The sequence below is a fragment of the Leuresthes tenuis genome, unplaced genomic scaffold (assembly GCF_036924035.1).
Source record: "Leuresthes tenuis unplaced genomic scaffold, fLeuTen1.0.hap1 SCAF_7, whole genome shotgun sequence".
Classification (NCBI taxonomy): domain Eukaryota; kingdom Metazoa; phylum Chordata; class Actinopteri; order Atheriniformes; family Atherinopsidae; genus Leuresthes; species Leuresthes tenuis.
Window position 1 is genome coordinate 22463386 of NW_027325361.1, and position 22845 is coordinate 22486230.

Below are 22845 nucleotides of genomic sequence, written 5' to 3' on the forward strand. Positions count from 1 at the left end.
GAGAATTATCAAAATGTTCTCATGTTATTTGAACTTCTTCTTAATATTTGACAAATTAACCTTCATGGAAACTTTTGGGACTGCTAACCTAATCACTTACCCTGGGGTTAATCAAAAATATTCGTCATGTGCTATGTTTGACTACACTCGCAGCTCTCTGCATATTTGTAGGGCTTTAATAGCTGCTCGTTTTGCCTCTTTTATTAACTTTTCCAACAACCTTTTACTTCACTCCCATCACTCTACTCAAAATCACATACATTTCAACAAAATTTTGGTGAAGAAGACTCAAAGATGACAACACAATTTTTCCACAGCTTATGACATTGCACCATAGCCAATCTACAGTGACTGAGCAACTTTTTGCTAAATGCTATTGTTTTGGTTATTATTGCAGTATAAGTAAAACAGCTCATAAAACTTACCAGGAAAATAAAGCATTTTAATATGCTAAAACAAGCAAATAGCTCAATATCAAGTATGAATTCAGGACAAATTTGTTGCCCAGTTTGTCCTTTCCCCCCCCCCCCCCCCCCCCCCCGCTGCTGTACAGAATAAACTCTCAAACTCAAGGAGTTTACTTCAAAACCTCAGGTCAAAGTTCAGCTTTTGTCCTTTCAACAACCAGAAACAACCCCAGAAGTGTCCTCTCTCCGGCCATTTCAGTGACCGAAGAACGCTCCACCCCTGCTGGCTGCTCACTGGAGCGCGTCCCTGCATCCTCCTCCTCCTCCGCACCTCCACGGGGACACCCACAGACGCACTTTACACGCTACAGATGCCCATCAGCTGGTTGCTTCCATGACTCTCAAAGTTTCTCTGAAGTGGAATATAAAACCTGGATAAATAATGCGCCAGTAGGATAATTTCTACTGCTGCTGTAACCTTTTAATTGGACTTTGATGAAGACTCCGTCCTTTTCTTCTGTCGGATGATGGCGCAGGCAGTCTCCGTCAGTCTACTGCTTGTCATTATTCTGGAAATAACTTGTGTTGCTGGTAAGACAATGACATAATACTCACCAGATCTTCTCTCTAAATACTACGCTGAGAAATACTAGTAGTTAATAGATAAATATATATAATTTGAAACAATGTATTTCTTTGTCACTTTAATGAATTCCTCAGGTACAATAGTTTACAGTTTTTTATATTCGACACGTTGGTCGTTCATCTTAGAAAATTCGTAATTCTTCGGATTTATATAGTCAAATTTTCTTTTGTCTTTTCATTTAATACTGACTTGGATTTTGGGCTGTTGCAGGACTTCTGGACTTTTAGACTTCTTGTCCAGTTAAAAAAATAATTTTGACCAAATAATTGTCTCCCTGATGCTTTTGCTGACGTTTCTTGGGATGGATAAGAATCTAACATTTTAACTGCTCAAAACTTTGTTACTTTGCTTGATGTTGTATGATTTATTATGTTAAAAAGTATTTAGCCTTAAGGAATTTAAGCTGGGATAAGGAAGGAAATCTTTGCCTATTTTTTTTCTCTTTTTTTTGGATGAAAATAAGGTTTGATATGTTTATTCAGGTGTTTAAAAGTTTGTATGAAGTCCCCTTGATCAGCTACACATTAGGTCTTTTTTTTTTTTTTTTCCTATACTCCATACAATACAATTTGTGCTTTAGGGCCTCACAGGGAGCGGGCAGGCAGTCTGTATCCTCAGAAACAGGAACCCCACCTAGGCCACACTGTGCTGGTCTATTGAGCTCGACCCGGCCCATCTTCCCCCGCTTCCTGTTTTGACATTGCTCCGCCATTTTCTGCAGCAGTGGAAAAATGGCCCTACGTAACCAGAGACCCAGTTTAGAAAACACACCCTGTATTTGAGATTTTCTTTGTCTGTATTGAACTTTCAGTTTCTACCTCCTGACCTGTGTGATCTTAGAACACTAACTGTTTGTTGTTGGGGCGTACAGGCCGATGTCATCAATGCTGACTGTTAATCTTTGCTTATCCTGTTGATTCCTCCAGCCATCGAACTGCGGTTCATGCCTGATCCACCAACGATTAACATCTATGGCACCTATAGGATGAACAAATCTGACAACCTTGAACTAATATGCAGGTATGTGTAAATGGACTTTACTGCCTTACTTCCCAGTGATACACTGTTTCCGGTATAATCCTCCATGTGTTCTTTCTGGCAGAGGTCGGCAGCACCTGAGGTGGTCGACGCCTCCTACAAGCACTCACTTCTCCACCAGTGACTGCAGTGGATCGGGACTTTTCTGCACTATACTAATGATCACCAATGCAACTGTCAATGAAACTGGACAGTATCAATGTTCTTACAAAGACCTGAAAGTTGAAGATGGCAAGACTGCAGCAGCAGTTTATGTGTTTGTCAATGGTATAACTATTTTCTTTTAATATTTCTCTAGGGTGGTTTAAAAGATAAAGCTATATGTTTATCCAAAAACCCAGTTTGAAATGGCTAGTCCTACCAAGATTCAGACTCAACAAAAGGGTATTGATGTATGCATTTGCAAAAAGGTGGTCTACACACAAAAATATTCACAATTAGTCACATATCAGAGGCAAAAGTTAAGCATACACAGAATAAACATCTCGGATAAACTAGCAACATTACCAGAGGTCAAAAGTTTGACTTTGAACAGACAGCAGCAAAGTGAATTTACTGGACAAGATGTGGTTGGGTTGATAAATAACAGTTAATCACTTGATTCTCCCAGAGAGAGAACGAGCTCCTCTGTTGAACTCCAATGATCTTGGAGCAGACTTTGAACAATGCTGTTGAGCTCATGGAGTCCTTCACAGAAAGTCCATTAAACCAAAAAATAAAGGAAAGAGAGATTCAATAAAGCATTAATACAAGTTAAATAAAATAAAGTAGTTTGTCTCGATTGTCGATGTATTGCTCAGTATTTTCGTCAAACATGAATAGACAGTCAAACACTGCAGTTATGTTTCTGCCTAAAAAATCAGTATTTAGTTCTTTAGTCTTTGATTTGTTTAGACCAAGGACCAAGGCTGTCATCATGCGTTTCACTAATGGCACAGACTCGATTATTTCCACATTAGCCACATTTTCCCTGACGTCTCCTTGCAGAAGCCCTGTCAGTACTGTCACTCTTTTTCTACTTGTTTATGCTGAGAAGAACAGCTGCTGTTTGAACCTGTGTTCTGTTTCAGATTACAAGGTGCCGTTTGTGCCATCCGGCAAGGAACTTGAAGTGGTGTTTATTCATGAAGGAGAGCGAGTGGTGATACCATGCCGCGGTTCAGTGGAGAATCTCAATGTTACGCTCAACACTGTAAGGAGGAGTTCATTCACGTTTCTGAGACTGATTTTGCTAATGATATGTGAAAAACCCAGCAAACAAAGGACTTTCCCGGTCCTCTTTATTTATCCACAACGGCTAGTTAAAAGTCAGGCGGTCTAGTCAGTGTAGGTGTATTTTTCAGTGATATATCCATTGGACTGAAGTGTTAGAGGGCTGGGTTTAATCCTTGTTTGGGATCTAGGTCTAAGCAATTTGTTCAGAGGTTAATCTTGAAACTTCAAACTTCAATTTTTTGTTAAAGTTCCCATAACAAAAAGGGACCCTACACAATGACATATAGCATACATCACAGGGACTTTTTCTGTTTGTTGGGAAACATCTTACACATAAATTACAAGATAAAAAATTTTTTTATCAGTGAAAGACTTTACAGACTCTTGATGCCTGATTAATACATGTTTTTCAAATTCAAAGCCCCAGTTTGTAACGTAGGCTTTCTGTTAGACATCGTCTCCAAGACCATTGTCAAGAATGAGGGGCTTTTGTTTGTAAAACTGTTGGAGTGAGTGACTCTACATCTTTGGCACTGTGACAAAATGCCTTTTTGTTTCATGTGGTTTCAAGCAAAAATGGTGACAAACACATTGGCAGGAAATGTCTGGCACTAGCAAATCAGTTCAGAAAGGCTTTTTTACCACATTGAACACTTTCTTGATGCTATCTTATTTTGCAAAACCCAGATAAACTTGCTTACATGTAAAGTGTGTTGTTGCTTTTTCTTTTTTTTATCTGGGGGAGATCAAAATAAATAAATTTCTGTGTTTGTCAGAAGTATCCAATCAGGGAGCTCCATCCTGATGGGAAGGAGTCTTTGTGGGATGCCAGGACGGGTTTCACTGTACCCAGTCATCTGATCAGCTATGCTGGTGTTGTGTCCTGCCAGACTCGCATTGGAAATGAGACATTTAAGTCCCCTCTCTACATTGTTGCTGTTGTTGGTAAGTGGAAAGATGACACTCAGAGCAACACATTAGCTGTAGGAGTCAAAGTTGTTGTTAGGATCCATGTGTGTGTGTTTTCAGTCTAATAGAAAATTTGTCTGAGAGGGTGAGTGAGGTTGCATGTAAACGGCAGACTTGGTGAAGGAGGGAGTGCTTCTGTATCAAGTGTGTGTAGTCTCAGGAGAACAATAGGCTGTCCACTAAATGCCGTGCCTTCTCTCCCTTTTCCGCAGGATACAAGATTTATAACCTCACCCTGACCCTCTCACAACAGACTCTGTCTGTGGGGGAGCGGCTGATGCTCAGCTGCACTGCCTGCACCGAGCTCAATGTGGGCATCGAATTCAACTGGACGCACTCCGGTGGGGCTCTGGTCAGTGCCCAAGCCTTTTCTTCTCTTAATGCTCTGGTATATGTATGATGAACTCATGTAAGACCCTTAAGTGAAGACAAAGATAGCAGTAGTGCTGTGTCTCACTTCCTCTTGTTCTTCCAAAATATTCATGACTTCCTGTTTTCAGGAATCCTTCAGCTTTTCTCTGTACCATCAGGTCAAAGTGCAACGATGACCAGATGCATATTTGATGCTCTAACTTAGGGGTGTCAAACTTCGGTCCTCGAGGGCCGCTGTCCTGCAGGTTTTAGATGTTACCCTGCTTCAACACACCTGATTCAGATTAAATGGATCTCTTCAAAAGATTGTTACAATCTGCACAAACCAACTAATGAGGCATCAATCCCTGCTCTAACTGCTTGCATAAGAAAAAATAAATATTGCATGCTATTTATCTGTCTTAAAAGACATGTATTATATCTCCTCATGTCAGAGCTCGTCCCACGCAGTGTCCCACAAGAAGAAGCTGTGGAAGTCTCTGGAGTTGTCCAACACACTCATTGTGGAGAGTGTGACGATGGATCACAACGGAGAGTTCACCTGCACAGCTTCCAGCGGGCAGATGGAGAAAAGTGCCTCAGCAAGTCTTAAAGTTTATGGTGGGTGCACTGAAAAGCTGTTAGAAAACACACAAACCAAAATCAATAAAAGTTACTCTTTGTGACATCAAGATGTTGTCTTTTTTTTAAATTAAATTTGATCAAGCTAAAATATGAATCCAGTTTTATGTCAATTTCACTAATGCAACATGTGAACGTATCGATTTGTATGTTGTGATCAGGTTTCTCTTTGCTTGACATGAGCTGACATCCTCTCAGTTAGGGTAGAGGAAAAAGAACTGATAAGAGCTGATAATGAAATATTGTTCATTGGAGTTGCTAAGGACATTTTGTTTAATGTGTTTCCAGAAAAGCCTTTTATTGACATGGAAGAACCCTGGACGAAGGTTTTGGAGGCGAATGTCGGAGATCAGACACCTACCGTCATCCCTGTGAAGTACACAGCCTACCCTGAGCCCAGCTTTAAATGGTATTGGATGTTTTACATTAAGTGTTTTGCTTGTTTGCCATGCTGTTAATCTCTACAGTGCTGAGCAAAAGTCTTGATCCACCCCTCATTTCTTACCATTTTGCCAGGAAAATGGAAAAAAGTTGAAGTGATTTATTGAGACATGCAAACATAAATAGAAATACAGCATAAATTACATCACTTTCAGATAATGTTCATCTGCTGTAGATAGTTTTTTAGGACTGCTACTTCTTCTTTTGTCCTTGAGTTTCCTCAATTTTTTTAAAAGACACACTGGACAGTTTGCTGAGAATTGCAAAGAGTGTTTTGAGAATCACCTTGTTTGTGCAATGATACCGCTTTCTTTCAGTCAAACCGTGTTATCTCTGGCATTTTTCATTGATGAAACTAAAGAAATCATATTGTCATCATATGTGACATCATTATGTGTCTTTGCATGAGGCCGCTAGTAACAAAGTGCCTAAAGATATCAAATTTTAAATTGTTTCTTTGCTAAGTTGTCTGTTGTGTGTAGACACACAACCTGTTCAGCTTTGAGTCAGGGGCCTTTTTATGCTTGAATGGTTCATAGGCAGTGACCGCTAAAAAAAAGAAAAAACATCTCCTCTGACAAGAGTGGAGAACTATTGTTCAAGATCACTTTAAAGATTTTGATCAAGTCTATCTCCTTGTACTTTTGCACAGAACTGTTTCAAAATTATATAAAGCTATGTACTACAGCTTATAAAAGATGCAAAAAACTGCAATATTGTACGCTACAGATGAATTTTAGCATTACTCTCCTCTGGCTGCCCAGGTTAAAAAATGGTCAAGCACTGAAGAAGGACTATAGAATAAAACAGGAAAGGGATGCTCTCACCATTCATGGAGTCAGAGAGATGGATGAGGGGAACTATACAGTGATCCTGAGCAATAAGATCACTGAAGAGGAACAGAGACGCACTTTCCAGCTGTTGGTGAATGGTATGTAATCTCTGTAGACTTTTTCATTTCTTCTTGAGCTGGCAAACATTGTCAAACATTGACTATGCTGCGTCTTCTTCCACAGTTCGTCCGCGTATCATTGAGAAAGAGACGGGTGTGGACACTGACGTCTACTCGTATGGCAGGAGCCCCATCCTGAGGTGCACCGCCCATGGATTTCCCACACCTGTGCGCATCCAGTGGCAGTGGATGTCCAAAGAGGACTGCCCGGAGGCCTTCCTGTAGGTCACCTTCCTCCAGTGTGTGCATGTGTGTGTGGAGAAAACGTAGGGGAGGAGCGTTCCTTTTATTCACCAGTGGTCACATGTCTCTCAGTCACTAATTGTCAACAGGTTGTTTATTTAGAAAAGGAAAAGCTGCTTTCGGGATGTTGACAAAAACAAGAGAAGAGACAATGAGAGCGCACTCTGACCCTGATGCAGATCAGCGGATATGATTTCATTCTCGTGATAATGTCCATTTTTAGTAGGATATAACTTATTCAGATTCAGAATGTGCTCACTAACCCGGCACAATCACAAACTTGTCATAAAATCTTTGTACTCTCTGGCTGTCCACGCAATACGCAGCCTGTACATTCTGGCACTTACACAACAGCCTCCTGCAGTGGTCTGACAAGTGTTGATAGAAAGGAGGAGAGTTGCGTGTCTTTGAGCAACTGCTTTGACCAGCGAAGACCTGCAGCAGATTTCTTATCTTCCCCCTACATATCTGAGTGTTTCCTCAGTCCTGATCCCCATTTCCTGTTGTTCCTGGCGTGCTCTTTCAAAAAAGGGCTTGTTTCTGAAATAGGTTTGTCTCCTCTTGTGTACTTTGCTTCCCTTTTTATCATCTGACCAGTGTTTGACAAAATACCCAAAAGTTTTCCATCTCTAAAGTCCAGATCTTAGTGGTCAAAGTCATTCCCACATCAAGTGACTCAAATGAAAAATAAAATTAAATCAAATGAAAAAAAACAAAAAACTAAACACGTTGCTTTTGATGTATGAAAACTGCTGCTGTGATTTTGTGTTTGCCTCAACTGAAAATATTGCAGAAAAAACAGAGACCTCTCAGTTTTTGTCAATGACAAGATATGGAAAAGGTACATTGTTTTCATTCTGAAGGACATGGTGCTCCGTTTGTGTAACATTTAGAGTTTGGTCTACTGTAATGACTAAGAGAACAGTAATGTTGGGATATTTTAGCCTGACTTGGCTGCTCTTCGTGTTGTCCACCAGGGCAGGACCAATCAGGCCTGACATGCAGCTTGAGAAGTGCACAGGTTGGAGAGATATCAGCAACAGCACTGGTCCCAACCACGAAGAGCAAATCACCACTGAAGTTGATCACGATCAAAGGGTAGATCATTCCTTGTTTACAACCCTGCTGTCCGCCGAAAAAAAACAAACAAAAAAAATTTGCTGTGTAAATGTGGAGTGAACTGAAAGCTCAACTGTAATAACTAACAGAATCAATTCATTTGTCTAGAAAATAGCAAGTGCTTTGAAGATTCAGAAAGCCAAAGCCCACGCTCTCTACATATGCAGGGCTACCAACAAAGCAGGAGAGGACTCACGAATCATCTTTTTCCGTGTGACACGTAAGCTTCTTGTCTATGTGACTAAGTCTGTGATCATGAGCTCAGTTTCAGTCTTCATTCTGTCTTTTTTCATGTACTTTGTTAGGTAGCCTTGAGGTGAGCATGTCTCCATCCGATAAGCCCTTGGAGGAGGACTCTGTGGTTCTGCGTTGTACAGCGGACAGGCTATTCTACGATAACCTTGCCTGGTTTCTTGTGGCCAACATGTCTGAGTCAGTACAGGTTGCAGCTGCCACACTACTGCCTTGTCGCTCCCTTATCCTGCAGCCCAAGCCACTGTCGCAAGCTGTGCTCTTAATACAGGAGGGCACCAATGTTACTCTGGAGCTGACGCTGCCCAATGCATCCCGTCATGATGAGGGCCTGTATGCTTGCCAAGTGGAGAACCTCAAGACAAAGGAGAAAACCTGCCTGCTTCGCCGTTTGTCACTCAGAGGTTAGTGTGGCTCCACGGTTTTCACACGTATGTATGCTGCATTTAATTTTTTTACTTTTTCTCACAACTTTAACTGGTTCATGTTTTTGAGTGTATTACATGAATCCTTTTGATTCTGACTTAAGATCTTGAGGGCGCAAGGATCCGTAATAATTTCACTGACCAAAGAGTCAACATGAGTGCAACCATCACTCTCCACTGTGAGGCTGTAGGGACGCCAAACCCAAAGGTGGTGTGGACCAAAAACAACCACACTGTGGTGGAGGGCTCAGGTGGGACATGCACAACTTGACACTTGAGTCTCAGACTTCATGAGTTACAAAATGTGTCAAAGAAAACCTGTGGATTGCTTGCTTTCAGGTGTGTTTCTGAACCAGCAGAACCTGACAATTCAGCGTGTGAAGAAGGAGGATAGTGGTCTGTACACCTGCACTGCATGTAACAGCCGTGGTTGCGACACCTCACAGGCCTTTTTGGCTGTTGAAGGTTAGTCCCTGCCTGAACTGTTACCACAGGTGGCACCTCATGTTTTAACCTTGCATTGATGGAGTGAAAAGCAACCAGTAATATTTGTTTGCATCTCTTTTGTGGTCTGTCTGTGTTCGGTGCTGGACGGCATTACTTAAAAAAAAAAAATTACTTAAACATAGAATCTTTATAGATAGATTCAATAAGACTTTCGTAAGAAGTTCTCTCCTCCTCCTGAGAGCCCATATGACCTTGACAACAGTTGAAGAATATGCGACATCTAGTGGTCATGAGAACAATTACATGTTAAGTGTTAAAATAAACATCCATGAAGGTAGTTGTCGCATAGCATAAAATTTGTTCTAGTGTAAACCATGATACACTTCTTACCCTGACCAAATGGTTTTAATTTCTATCTCCAACCGAGGTATATTAGTGTCTAAATCCAAAACAGAAGGTGACAAAAATGTTTTAGTAAGGTGTTAAGTTATCAACATTAGTTGGCATATGTTGGCCTTGAAATTACATCCTACATGTATGATTAAAATGATTAAAAGTGTTGCATGTAATCAATGTGGAAAGACTAATTTGAGTCATATTTCCCCACTACTGTTTGCAATTCTGGTACTTTACAAAGCTGTATTTAAGCGTGTGAACAAATCGCCCCTTTTCCCTCTATGCATCGGCAGTCTTCTGATTTCAACACTTTGATACATCTCAATCTCTAGTAACAGTGGGAGCAAAGCAGTCCTCCAACATGATAGAACCTCCTCCATGTTTAACCATAGAAAACATTTTCTTTCCTTTACAGTATGTGCATCAGGTTATCACCTGTAAAACAAACGGATGCACTGCATTCCCTTAAAGCTCAAATTCGGTTCTGTCCGTACAGCATTTCCCAGACAGACTGTGACTTGACTCTGATTTATTCTTTTCTTTTGGCTTTTTAAATGTTGCTCTTTTGTGCCTTTCTTGTAATAGGGGTGTCCAAAAATGATCGCCTGGGTACATTTTATGTGTGTGTTTTTTATTCAGCATGTATAGGCCCTTTGTTCAGCTAAGGATACACAACCACTTTAGACTATCTATATTCTATCTTCTGAGCTATCTTTTGGAAAAATAATTAATCATCTGTGAAGACATTCAAAACGGATTAACAAAACAGTCTTTAGGTACGTCCCAGTGCATGTTTTGAATATTTTTCTTGTCTCTTCGTAGTTTCTCTCTACTGTCTTTTTCATGTGTGTCTTTGTACAAAGGCTCTGGGTTAGAGGCTCCCTTGCCCCATTTGGCAGCTGAGTCTGTGCCCAGTTGGCCAGCTCAGTGATGCATCCATTGTTGATAGTAAGAAATAAGTCTGCCATAGTTAATGAGAGAGAGATTTTGGCCTTAAGCCTTTGGAAATTCAAACAAAACTCACAGATAACATATATATTTATATCTGGCATCAAGGCTTCACTAGCTAACGTCACACTTATGACATTTTTGATATCAAAGACATGGGGTAAGAATAACTTTGCTTCCGCATGACAGGAAGTTGGCCTTGTTCACGCACATCCTCCTGTGAGTTTCTCAATTCAAAACAATGAGGAGACTGCTGGACAAAGGGAGAGGCCAGCCCTGCCCCAGCTCCAGCCTCTGCTCTCCTGTCTACTTATATCTGTCCAAAACACAGAGGCACACCGAAAAACAAACAAGTGCTCTCGCAAGAAACAAGGCCTACGTGACCCTGTCCCCGCCATCAGAGTATGGACCCAGTTATAGGAGCTCACAGCTCTGCTCAGGCGCCAGCTCTGCTATCAAGGAGGAAGGAGGAGAGGACGCATCAGCCAACAAGCAAAGTCCTTGTTAGCAGTTTGAAACTATTTGACTTTATGAACATATTTTCGTTGAGAGATGCAGCTGAATCTGAATGAATTAAAAGACAGCAACGCTTTATCATTTTCATTTAATCTCCATCTGTGCAAAGAATAGAAACTTAAAAGGGTCACCCCAATGTCATGAAACTCTACACCTGCTGCAAATGTGAGAAAATAGAGACTAATTATAGGAGCCTATAGCAAAGCCACAAAATAACTAACACATGGTAACTCTGGCTTCCAGTGGACCTGGATGATGTATATTTTTTGTTTTCCTTTTCATTGTGTACTGTCCTGATAGGACTTCTGTTCTGTTGTGGCAGTATATGTGCGTCCAATCAGTTGCACGGGTGACAGTTAAGTTTCTTTACAGTATACAAAGTAAGATTTATTCCATAAAAAGGAAAAGGTCTTCAGATATCTTCCCAGACTCTCCTTCTCTCGTGAAATGTATTGAAAACTCTCATTATTTCTGACCCTGCTTTATCCACCAAACCTTTTTAATACAGTCCCTGCACTGAGTGGTAGTGAAGAGAAACTGACCATTACAGCATGCAGTGACACACTACTCTGGCTCTTTCCAAGTTGTTTTTGGCTCTAGTTATTCGCTCTGACTCCTGCCCTTTTGTTATGACTAGATAGAATATCGGTTTGCTTACAGTCCAGATTCCAAGAGTCTCCTTCCTCCAATCCAAATTCACACACACTCATGTGTACAAGCCAAAGACAATGACAAACCTGACTGAATTTTGTGCAACACTGAACAGTACGTTACTGAAATTATAAGCAACTTTCTGTTGAGGCATTCCCTGTAGATGGGGTTTTGCTTTTGAGTGTAATGTGTTTTTGGTATTTTTTTTTATCTTTACTAAGTCATCTTTAAATTCTTCCTAAAATTCTATATATTTTTGTGTATATTCTAGGTGCAGATGAGAAGACTAATGTGGAGCTGATTGTTCCTATTGGATCAGTGGTTATAGCCATGTTTTTCTGGTTGCTGATCGTCTTTGTTATCCGTGGAAGAAAGAGAGTAAGAACTTCCTCATTCTCATCATTCTTTTTCTTCTTTTGCCACACTCTTCCTTCCTTGGATTTTCCCGGCAATAATTAAAAAGACAAAAAAAAAAAAAAATCAGTAGAACACACACATATTTGGAAGCACACACACTGTGGGGATGTATGATTAATTAGAAGTGACTGCTGTGGCACTCAGTGGCCGCTCTCCTTTGTATCCAGGAACAGCGAGTCCACTCTCAGCTCCCATAAGTCACGTAAGCCTGCAACACAGACTGGGCCCCTTTTATTTCAGGGGTAGCACAGTCACTGGAAATCTATTGTACAGTTTATTATGGTGAAAAAGGAAAGCCGAGATGAACAGCGGCTCATTAATTCTTATTTCATATCTGTGCTTGTCTTTCATGTTTCTCACCCATCACTGTTTCAGCCAAACGGAGGAGATCTGAAGACAGGCTATCTGTCCATGATCCTCGACTCTGAGGACATGCCCATGGACGAGCAGTGCGAGAGGCTCACGTATGATGCTAACAAGTGGGAGTTCCCTCGGGAAAGGCTGAAGCTTGGTGAGAAATAATTGTGATTCAGTCTAGGGAACACTGTCACAGTAAGGTGTGCCAAAGTGAAAGTAGGGGTCTAGATCACATTAGTTTCAATATCATGTCTAACTGGAAGCAGTTGGACAAAAGGTTGTAAACTGTTCTGGGTTCAAACCCAAATCATCCACCTTGTCTACCCAACACTATACCCTCTGAGATTTTTAATCAAATGTAAGAAACACCCCCAATTTATAACTTGTGACATCAAAAAGTTGGGTGAACTCCTCGCAAACATTAGTAGTTAAGGGAGTAAAAGATGACCTAATTTCCAAATGGCACAACGTTATGGAAGCATGACCTCCATCTTATAGTAGTTCACTGTGATTTTTGAGCTGTGTTGAGTTTCATTATTCATTGTAAAATAAATTTTAAGTTCTTTCAGCTTTTTTTTATAGACAGTGTGAAGTTTGCTTCCAGATTGATCTTAAAATCAAACCCAACTCACCTTCCCTCACTGCAGCTTGAAAGTTTAATTTTAACTTCACAGGAATTTTTTCTCTGCTGACGACTCTTTCAGGGTCATGCTTGTAAAGTCATTTTTGCATTGCGGAACAGTAGACCACAGTCTGTTTAATTTTGCTGAATGCCTTTCATAGTCAAACAGGGACTTGACCTCCACCCTTTATTTTTAACAGCCATTTCTTAATTACTTTTCAAACTCAATAAACGAAAGGAGTAGATTTTTGCTATGCTGTTTTTAGCCTTCTCCTTCATCAGGTAGTTTAATTGCAGGAACCCTTTGCTGTTAAAAATGTAATTTTTTTCACCTAAAACCACATGGATTGCCCATACTTTAGAGTGGTACTTTTTTTTTTTCCACTCTAGAATATTACATAAAGAATTAATAAACATAAAACTTTAATCCCGCTTAAGATGTTGAGAAGAATGTTTTAGACTTCTGCAATTTGAAATAAAGTCAACACACAGCTCTGAATGATGACAGGCGGTGCTGATCAGGGCTGACAGTATAAGTTCATCATAATGACAGATGCTTTGTGTTAAAGGTGAACCACTGGGTCGAGGGGCGTTTGGTCAGGTGGTAGAGGCGGCTGCCTTCGGCATTGAGAAAGCCACCACATGCACCACTGTTGCAGTCAAGATGCTGAAGGGTGAGTATTTTGTCCTCTCTTTCTTGCACACAAGCAGCACGCACAATGAAAACCAGCAAATACTCAGACATGCTGTCCCACTGTGTTCCAGAGGGAGCAACGTCTAGTGAGTATCGCGCCTTGATGTCAGAGCTGAAAATTCTCATCCACATTGGACATCACCTGAACGTTGTAAACCTGCTGGGAGCCTGCACGAAGCCCGGGGGTGAGTCATCACACAAGGAAGTATTTAAGAACTTTATTATTTCAATCAACTGTATATTTATGTTCCTCTAGCAAAGCATTTCTTTAGACATTTCTCATTTAATCAGCCTCCACACGCCCTCCCTTGTTATCATTAGCTCCTCCCTCCAACTTTGATGAATAACCTCTTTGCTCCACTTTCTCCCTGCAGGGCCACTGATGGTGATTGTCGAATACTGTAAACATGGAAACATTTCCAGCTACCTGAAGAGCAAGCGTGGAGAGTACAGCCCCTACAAGGTACGTGATGTATAACCCACTGCCTAGACGCTCAAATACAGTCACAGCACTGATTGCAAATCATTACACTGTACTTACCCACAGATTGAACCTAACATGGGCCATGATAAAGCCAGGAGAAATAACACTCAGATTGTAATCTGATTGATATTAGCGTTCAAACATTTTTCTTTGCTTTTATTTAGTTTCTGCTTTTGTTATACTGTGATGAACAGAGAAAGCGTGTGGATAGCCAGAGGTGGGCATCTGCAGAAGACGATGTCAATGAAGGGGATCTGGGTTTAGGGAAGATTGCCCAGCTGGACATCTGCACTGGAACAGCCGAAGATAAGGCTTCAGGCAGCAACATGGACACTCACGAAGGTGCTTAGACAGCTTAGACTCACTGCACACACTTCATGGTAATTATAATCCATTTCAGGCCTCACATTTCTGACTGAATGTTTCTTGTGATTGCAGAAAGCTCAGTTGATGACCATCTTACCATGGAGGACCTGATAAGCTACAGCTTCCAGGTTGCCAAAGGAATGGAGTTTCTATCCTCTCGCAAGGTGAAATAATGAATGACTGAATATCTGCATCTTCTTGTTCGCATGCATTGGAAACATTACTTTCACTGATGCTTTAAACGTCAATTCCTCTTTTTGCTCCATAGTGCATCCACAGAGATCTAGCAGCCAGAAACATCCTGCTCTCAGAGAACAATGTAGTAAAGATTTGTGACTTTGGCCTTGCTAGAGATGTCTACAAAGACCCTGACTATGTCCGCAAGGGAGATGTGAGTCTTTTAAACTGATGTACAGACAGTCAGTTACAAAATTAAGGTCAGTGATGCAATGAAATTTAACTTTTCATTATTACAATAGGCACGCCTCCCTCTGAAGTGGATGGCTCCTGAGACCATATTTGACCGGGTTTACACCACACAAAGTGATGTTTGGTCCTTCGGGGTCCTTCTCTGGGAGATCTTTTCACTGGGTAAACCTAACAGTTATTACAAATGGCTACATGCATAATTATCACTGTGTACCAGAAACTTCATCTGTCTCATATCTCGTACAGGGGCCTCGCCTTATCCAGGTGTCTGCATTGATGAGTCCTTCTGCAGGAGGCTTAAGGAAGGCACAAGGATGAGACCTCCAGAATATGCCACCACTGAGATGTAAATTTGAAAAATACATAGTTTCCAATGTTCATACAGTTCTGCATCGCCATCACACGCCTAACAGTGAACCTACAGGAAAACATTGCATAATTCCCTCAATGTAGCTTACTTCAACATCTGCTCTTATTGATATCCAAATTACTTGTGTTTACAGATATCAGACCATGTTGGACTGCTGGCTGGATCGTCCGACAGACAGGCCCACATTTGCAGAACTGGTCGGACATTTGGGAAATCTGCTGCAGGCCAGTGCCCAACAGGTCTGTTCCAGTCAAAACAAAAGCCCTCTGGTTCTTTGTACCTGTTTTTACTTGTGCTGTTGTTATAGATGTCTGCAGTTTAAGTAAAGCAAAGCTGATAGAACAAATTCACACCCATTCCACATGATCATCATGGAAATCTAGGAAGTCATTAGCCTGAAGCGGAAGAAAACAATCCCTTAATACCGCGCAGGTTATCACCTGATCTATTGTGTATTTAAAGTGAATTGACTAAAGTCGTCTTGCTCTCCAGGATGGGAAGGACTACATCCCCCTGACAGCAGTTGAAGCACAAGGAAGCTTAGTGCCCGTTGACACTATGGGCCCTTACAACAGGCCTCAAAGTGGTGAAATCCTGGAAAGTCACTATGACAGCCCGCAGTCCCTTGGGTCAGCATGATTCTCTTACATGTCCCTGTTCACTTCAGCTGTCATTTCTAAATGATAAATCACTCAGTAGTTATTAATTGACCTGTTCTCTGTGCACAGACTGTCCCTGCAGAGTGAAAGGTGCAGTCGGCCCCTCAGTGTGAAGACATTTGAAGATATCCCTGTGGCGCACAGCAGTGTCATGGTGAGCCCGACGTCATTTAGAATACAGAAATACACACTTCATTTTTTTTTTGCTTACCATTGTGAAAATTGTGCATTTGTTTGAAGATGCACCTCTCCCATTACATGAGATTTTAAAAATATCAGGAGCATGTTGATTTTGATGCAGTGCTTACCCTGCAAGGCAGCTGGATTCCTGCTAACTTTGTGGGATCACTATTACAATATGACCAATTTTGCCCAAACCCTAAACTATCTGTGTGTAGCCAAACCACTAAAGTTTGGACCAGTCTGCATCCCACGCTGACAGCTATGCGTAAGTTTAAGATCTACAAGGGGTCAACAGTCGCTGCCCCTTTTCACAGCGCTTTGTTGATCTGAAAAAAAAAAAAATCTTTCGATTGCCCGATTCTACCATTAATTTCCAGTTTGCTGCTGATCCCACACAGGGTCAAGTGTTCAGTGTTAGACAGAAAATGTCAGAGTGTGTCTGCACCATTACTACAGTGTCAGCCTAGCTGCTGTATATCTAGCCCACATCTTGTGGTGAAGTCTTTCACCCATGCTCATTACTTGCCAGGTATAAACAAATATATCAGACTTTAACGCAATTTTTAATGCAAAGAAATGTTAAGAGCTGTATCAGACTGCATCAAATAGATTCATAGCCAGTCAAACCAAATCTTCCTGTTTATGGATCTAATTGTACTTAATGAATCATCTTATATGGGAGAGATGTCTATCTCGAGTACTGTACAATAATTTGTTCTATAAAACACCTATGAACCTATACATATTTTCATATTTTTTGCAACTTACATTTGAAATTTAGAGAATCCTTTTTTTCACAGAATATCTTTAGAATATTTGTCATGTTAAGTGGATAAGACATCTTCACTTTAATGAGATGATATGCTCGATATTTCATATTACATGACACTACATTTTGCAGTAGTATAAACTTTGCAGGGGTCAATGTATATGCTGGCGGAATTTTTTTATATGTGTTATTAAAAACACCTTTTCTATCAATTTCACTTCACCAGTTTGGACTTCTTTGTGTAGATCAGTAACATAAAATCCCCAGACCTTTCCATTTAAATGTTTAATTGCGTTACAGCAAGTACTTTTGCCAGGCCCTATAGTTAAACACTATCAGCCACTGTAAAGGACAAATATTTGGGTTAAAAAAAACTGCAGTGGGTATCTCTCCACAAGCAAACTGATAGAGACAACTAATAAGGTAGATACTGAGCAGCAACCCTGTTTATTTAATATGTTGGTACTTCTGCAGGAGGGGCACACCGACAGTGGGATGGGCTTCTCTTCAGAGGAGGTAAAGCGTTTAGATCAACAGATACCAACCACGCCCAACTTCAGGTAAGCAAAAAGCATCAGCATATAACACACATTATTACTCATGTAAAACCTTATAAGACGCTTTCTTTAAAAAAAAATCCTCTTTGTCCACCCATCTGATTTGATCTGCCAGCCAAATGCTGCGCTGCAAGAGCAAAGAGTCTCTTGGCTCAGAGTCATCCAATCAGACAAGCGGATACCAGTCGGGGTACCACTCGGATGACACAGACACCCCGATCTATGCCAACGAGGAGGTGATCATGAAGCACACTATGCTGAAGAAGCCTCCACTTCCCAAGACGCCTGAAAAGTTCAAAACGGAGATCCGATACAGCACTCCGCCTGTCTGACCCCACATACTCCCATCAGCTTGACCCCCGAGTCTTCTCACTGTACAGTATTTGTTTAGTTTTCACTTGTATTAGACTCCAGGACAAATGAAAACACATGCAATAGGAAAGGCTGTGGTGTTTGGACATTTTCACGGGAGAGAATCTAATAAGTGAGCAGGAAAAAAAATGAAGGTTGTATGATAAGTTTGTGTAGCAGCTCTCTTTGGACAGCCGGAGGAATGGTTTCATGTCTGAGGAGCCCAAAAGGGAGGACACGCCCCCTTCCTGAGGCACAGTCCGCTTCCTCTACTGCAGGAAACGGCATCTGGAATTTTTAGATAACTGAACCAGTAAATGTTTTCTTTCTTTTTATTATGCATCTTTGTATGTATTGGCACACCGAATGGCTGGTCGGAAGGCATTTTCTCTAATCACAGTTTCTGGAGTCCATTTGTACAGTTCTTTTATTCGCAGTAGATACAGTATTTTATTGAAAATTTGTTACTTAACCTGCAATTAATATAACTAGTTTTATAAAATTAAAATACTCACAGAATTAGCCAGTTTCTATGTGAATCTTTTTCATTCAACATCTTTTGTTTGACATGGAAAATTTCATAACTGTTCATAATAATCTGAGTGTATTTGTTTCATCGTAGCAGGCTGTCTCACTTCCTCTTTGTGTGTTTAACACAAAGAAAACAATGCTTCTCAGCCTTGGTCATTTACTCTATATGGGTGTGTGTGCGAGTCTGTCCACGTTATTGGAAACAATGCCCTTTCAAACTTGGGTTTTTTCTTTAGTGCATGGTGCCTATAATAGTCCTCCCAGGGTCAATGACGAACAGAATGGGAACAAACAAATTAAACAGCAAATTTAGAATTCAGATTTCTAAGGAGAATAAAATCTTTCACCCAGTATTCCAGATGTTCTCATCCAGTGCATGAAACTCACGGGACCTACCTTGTTACATGAAAAAGTAATTGTTCATCTCGTGTTGCTAATGCTGGACCTAAAAACTTGAAAGCTGTGTGTCCAGTCTGAATGGGTGTGATTGGGAATCATGGAAACAAAACATATTTTGTCTGTAATCAAGCACAACAAACATAGCTAATTATGGCTCGCATGAGGAAACGACTCGCAGTTCTTAGGAGTTTTTTCAAATTTCCACACATACTACTGGGGGCTAAATTTAGAAGGTCTTCTCTATTACCGTTTGTGGAGGCCAGAAGGACAACTAATGTCTGTGAAGACTGAAGATGTGAAGGATTTTTAAACTTATAATGTTGCATATGTATGTGTCCACATGAGTGAAGGCATAATCAGCAGAACTGTTTTCAAGAAGCAAGCTGTATCAAACAAAAAGCGTTTGACAAATGTTTATAAAAATAAATTTAGTCTCATCATCCAGAGCATGTCAGTACTTGCACCAATCTTATAGGTTTTGGAGATAGATGAACAACAGTTCCCTCTGCTGTGCCAAATATGTAATTGCACACCTTTTTGTCATCAATAGGTGACAGAAACAAAAAGGTGAAGCGATCCAGTAAAAATGAAAAACATCAGTTTCGTGTCACAGAGTCTTTCTGCCCTGTTTAGAGGACAGACACAGAACTTGGATCTGGAACAAATCTATGTACTGTGGCACATCTTTCACTGCAGGAACTCAGTAATTTCCTCCGGAATAGACAAAAAAGCAGAGGGCAGAGCCAGGAAATAGCTTGCCAGAACATCACTAGTCTTGACACAGCAGCAAACACAGAGCCAAGCATACTGCAAACTCAGCTCACGATGTCAGATAAGATGCACAGTGCAGTGACAGAAAGAATTCACAGATGCGTGCAGAAAATAAATGGGAAAGAACAATGGCTTCACGGTTACTTACTCCAGATTCCAGTTTATCAAAAGAATTGAAGCTACATCAAAATGATGGGATCCAATATTGAGCTATAACTGTCACACCTGAATGTCACATGGCTTGCTGAACAAAATTAGTAACTATAGAGACAGGTACCTAAAACAATAGATGCATGAAATAGTTAGCTTCGACAAAAACAAAATAATTAGTTGAAATAAACAACTAATACTATTGAAATCAAAGGTTAAACAGTTTAAGCTGAGCTAAAGCAATGGATACACAACTAACACAGTTAGCAGTTTTGTTGAGTAGTCCAGAGTAGTGAAAAAAACCCAAAACATTGTAGTTAATCTGTGACAGATAGCCAAGAAAAGAAAAGTTAGTTAAAAGGATTAAAAGTTGAATTGTCAGTTGGTTAGGACTGAATTGAAAACTGAAACAGAAAAAAGGATAATCAAAGTTCATTCATAATGGCAAAACGAATAGAAATCTACACAGCGGTGTGAGCAGAGCAGTGCAGAAACAAACTGTCCTGTGACATGACATGACCGGGCTGTAAAATCCTAGAACTCCTCACACATATAGCCTCCTGGCAGGTAATCAGCTGCTGAAACACAACTATAGGAAGTAAGGTTCAACATATTACACAAGGAAGTGAGCCTAAAAGAAAACCAGGAAGTTTATCTACCTGTAATGCAAAGGGGAAAACATTATCAAGATATATTTGACTAAAATGCAAAACATGAAAACCAAAAAAGAAGGTCTATGTTACAGAGTAACAATGAACATATTAAAACACAGCATTTTAAATAAGAATGCACACACCCCAAAACAAGTCCAAATAAACAAAAGTAACAATAATAGCTATATTAAGTGATATATGATATATGGTGATATATGGTAATTAAGCTATACACAGTTGATATATGGTCTGGGGAAAGTTCGGAAACACATTATTTCAAAATGAATGGCGAGATGTGTCCAAAGCTTTTGACTGGTATTGTGTTTATCTATAAGTGATAATTCTGTAAAAATAAGAGGCATTTTATATATATATATATATATATATATATATATATAAAAAATAAAGTTAACAAAATGTTTGAAATAGATGTGAAATTGTTTTATTTGTAACAGTTGTATGACTGACAATGTACTTGAATTACACCGGACATCTGATTCAAAAAAGGTTGGAAAACACAAAAAACAAATAATCTCCCACACTGTACAGTTTCACAGTGACCTCATACAGATAAGAAAGTAGAATCATTTACAACGAGCTATATTTTCCACCACTAAGTGGTAGTAAAGTTCTAACACTAGATTCTGCTAAAGTCAAAGATGACAAAGAGTAGGGCAGCAAACACTGTTGGTACTTTTTGGCACAAAGCGAACATTGTGCATCCCCACCTGATAACATATGACACTAAAGGTATGAAACAGAGGCAGGGCAGCAGCGCACTGCGGGACCATGCTTACATAAAACCTGCCTTGGGCTCTTTTCTTCTTCACCTGTCTAATCACATCAGAAAGATGAAATCCAAGATGAGTTCATGGACACACACGCAAACACGATTCTGGAGCTAATATATTGGCTTGTAAAACTGTCAGACTTAATCAGCATGTCACTGGGAGATAACAAATTGTAATTTTCAAATAAGCTCCAAGACTGAAAAAGAGAGAGAAAACTGCCAATCAATCAGTACAGATGAAGAGTTGTTGACTTGTTGGTACATACTGATCTAACAGATATGTTTGTTTCACTGACAGGGCTGTAGAAGCTTTATCTCATATTATTGTTGCACTGGGCTTTTAGAAGCTACCTATACAAGCCTGTCAGTCACTTGCTGACAGTTGAGATTAAATTCTATGATATGCAACATTTTCGCAGCAAATAATAACCTGGTATTTTGAAAGTCTCTGAGCAAATAATTTTTCTCAGTTTTTCTCAGACAAACAGAGGTGACAGAAAACAGAAGTCGATACAATTTAATTGGATGAACCACAACGAACAAGCAATAGTTTTGATTCGTGTATAGAGCTGAGAATATTGGGTGGTTTAACGCAGTTCCCTTCGGCTGGAGGCTGACAATGCATTTAATTTAGTTTCACTGCAGCTTCTGGAAGGGGAGTTGAGGCTTGGCAGGAGCAGCAGGTGACATGCTCTTTAGAGGCCTCTGGGCAAAAGCTGTTGGGTATGTTTCCATGAGTCTGTCAGTCTAATCTACCACCCTACAGGATTTGCTGCTGGGTTGCAGAGAAGTTCCTTCATCAATATGCAAAACAAAGACTGTAGTCTGCCTGTGGTTAGATGAAACCTTACGGTAAATGAAGCTTTGATATAGTGAGACTGGAGACTTTTTGCTAAGTTTAACCAGTATTTTCAGTTTAACAGTGTAATAAATAACTCTATTTCTTAGAAAAAAAGGGTTGTGAAATGTACTGCCAGCAAACATAGAAACAAGATGAGATAAGCTCACTAAAAAGCGAACACTCATGATTGCAAAGGGGTACATTAGTACATATGGAATGGAGAACATGCACAACTGTGTTCTCACAGTTGATTTTGATTATATAGATTCAGAACTGCCTGGTGAAAGTATTTATTCACTTTTTTCCTATTTTGAGGATTCATAGTTCAGATAGATACATTTTGGGATTTTATCTAACTTATTCAAAACAGTGAAAATTAATGAATCGATATAAAAGAAAACAATGTAATGTGTGCAATAAGTGCACATTTTGACTCCCTCTGTCTTGAAGTCTTAATGGTCTTGTGCCACCATTTACCTTCAGAAGTCACCTAATTAGTTAAATTAGGTCCACCTGTTTGTCACCTGAAAGCCCTTTTTACACTTGCTAAAAACAATCTGCTAACACCTGGCCTTTAAGTGCTATTGCTGTGGATGCATGCTAATTTTCACTGAGGGTGCTGCATTTAGGGCCGTATGGTTGGGCACAGGTTGCTTTTTCTTTACAGAAACACACATTTACTCACTGTGCGTCTCACATAAAAGCCCTGAAACAGACGTTGTGTTCTTGTGAATAAAAAGAGATAAGATTAATTGATTTTACTTGCATGCAGGACTGCTATAGGGTGACTTCTG

The 22845-nt window shown here is 40.2% G+C and overlaps 1 protein-coding gene across 2 annotated transcripts; it reads left to right on the forward strand.

Moving 5' to 3' along the window:
* Nucleotides 1–731: 731 nt before the first annotated feature.
* kdr (kinase insert domain receptor (a type III receptor tyrosine kinase)) lies at nucleotides 732–18438 on the forward strand. Of its 2 annotated transcripts, none has more exons than XM_072389964.1 (30): nucleotides 732–998; nucleotides 1980–2073; nucleotides 2156–2358; nucleotides 3162–3283; nucleotides 4083–4251; nucleotides 4488–4627; nucleotides 5082–5247; nucleotides 5557–5677; nucleotides 6474–6640; nucleotides 6726–6882; nucleotides 7882–8002; nucleotides 8132–8243; nucleotides 8329–8679; nucleotides 8805–8951; nucleotides 9040–9165; nucleotides 11930–12036; nucleotides 12451–12586; nucleotides 13624–13728; nucleotides 13820–13933; nucleotides 14123–14211; nucleotides 14427–14574; nucleotides 14671–14762; nucleotides 14867–14989; nucleotides 15078–15189; nucleotides 15274–15373; nucleotides 15531–15636; nucleotides 15890–16026; nucleotides 16126–16210; nucleotides 17483–17568; nucleotides 17681–18438. In XM_072389964.1, exons 1-30 carry the CDS (start codon nucleotides 932–934, stop codon nucleotides 17895–17897), a joined length of 4020 nt encoding a protein of 1339 aa, XP_072246065.1. In that variant the 5' UTR covers nucleotides 732–931; the 3' UTR covers nucleotides 17898–18438. The 2 variants fall into 2 exon arrangements, with proteins under 2 accessions (XP_072246065.1, XP_072246066.1); XM_072389965.1 differs by having other exon boundaries at nucleotides 4086–4251.
* Nucleotides 18439–22845: the final 4407 nt, after the last annotated feature.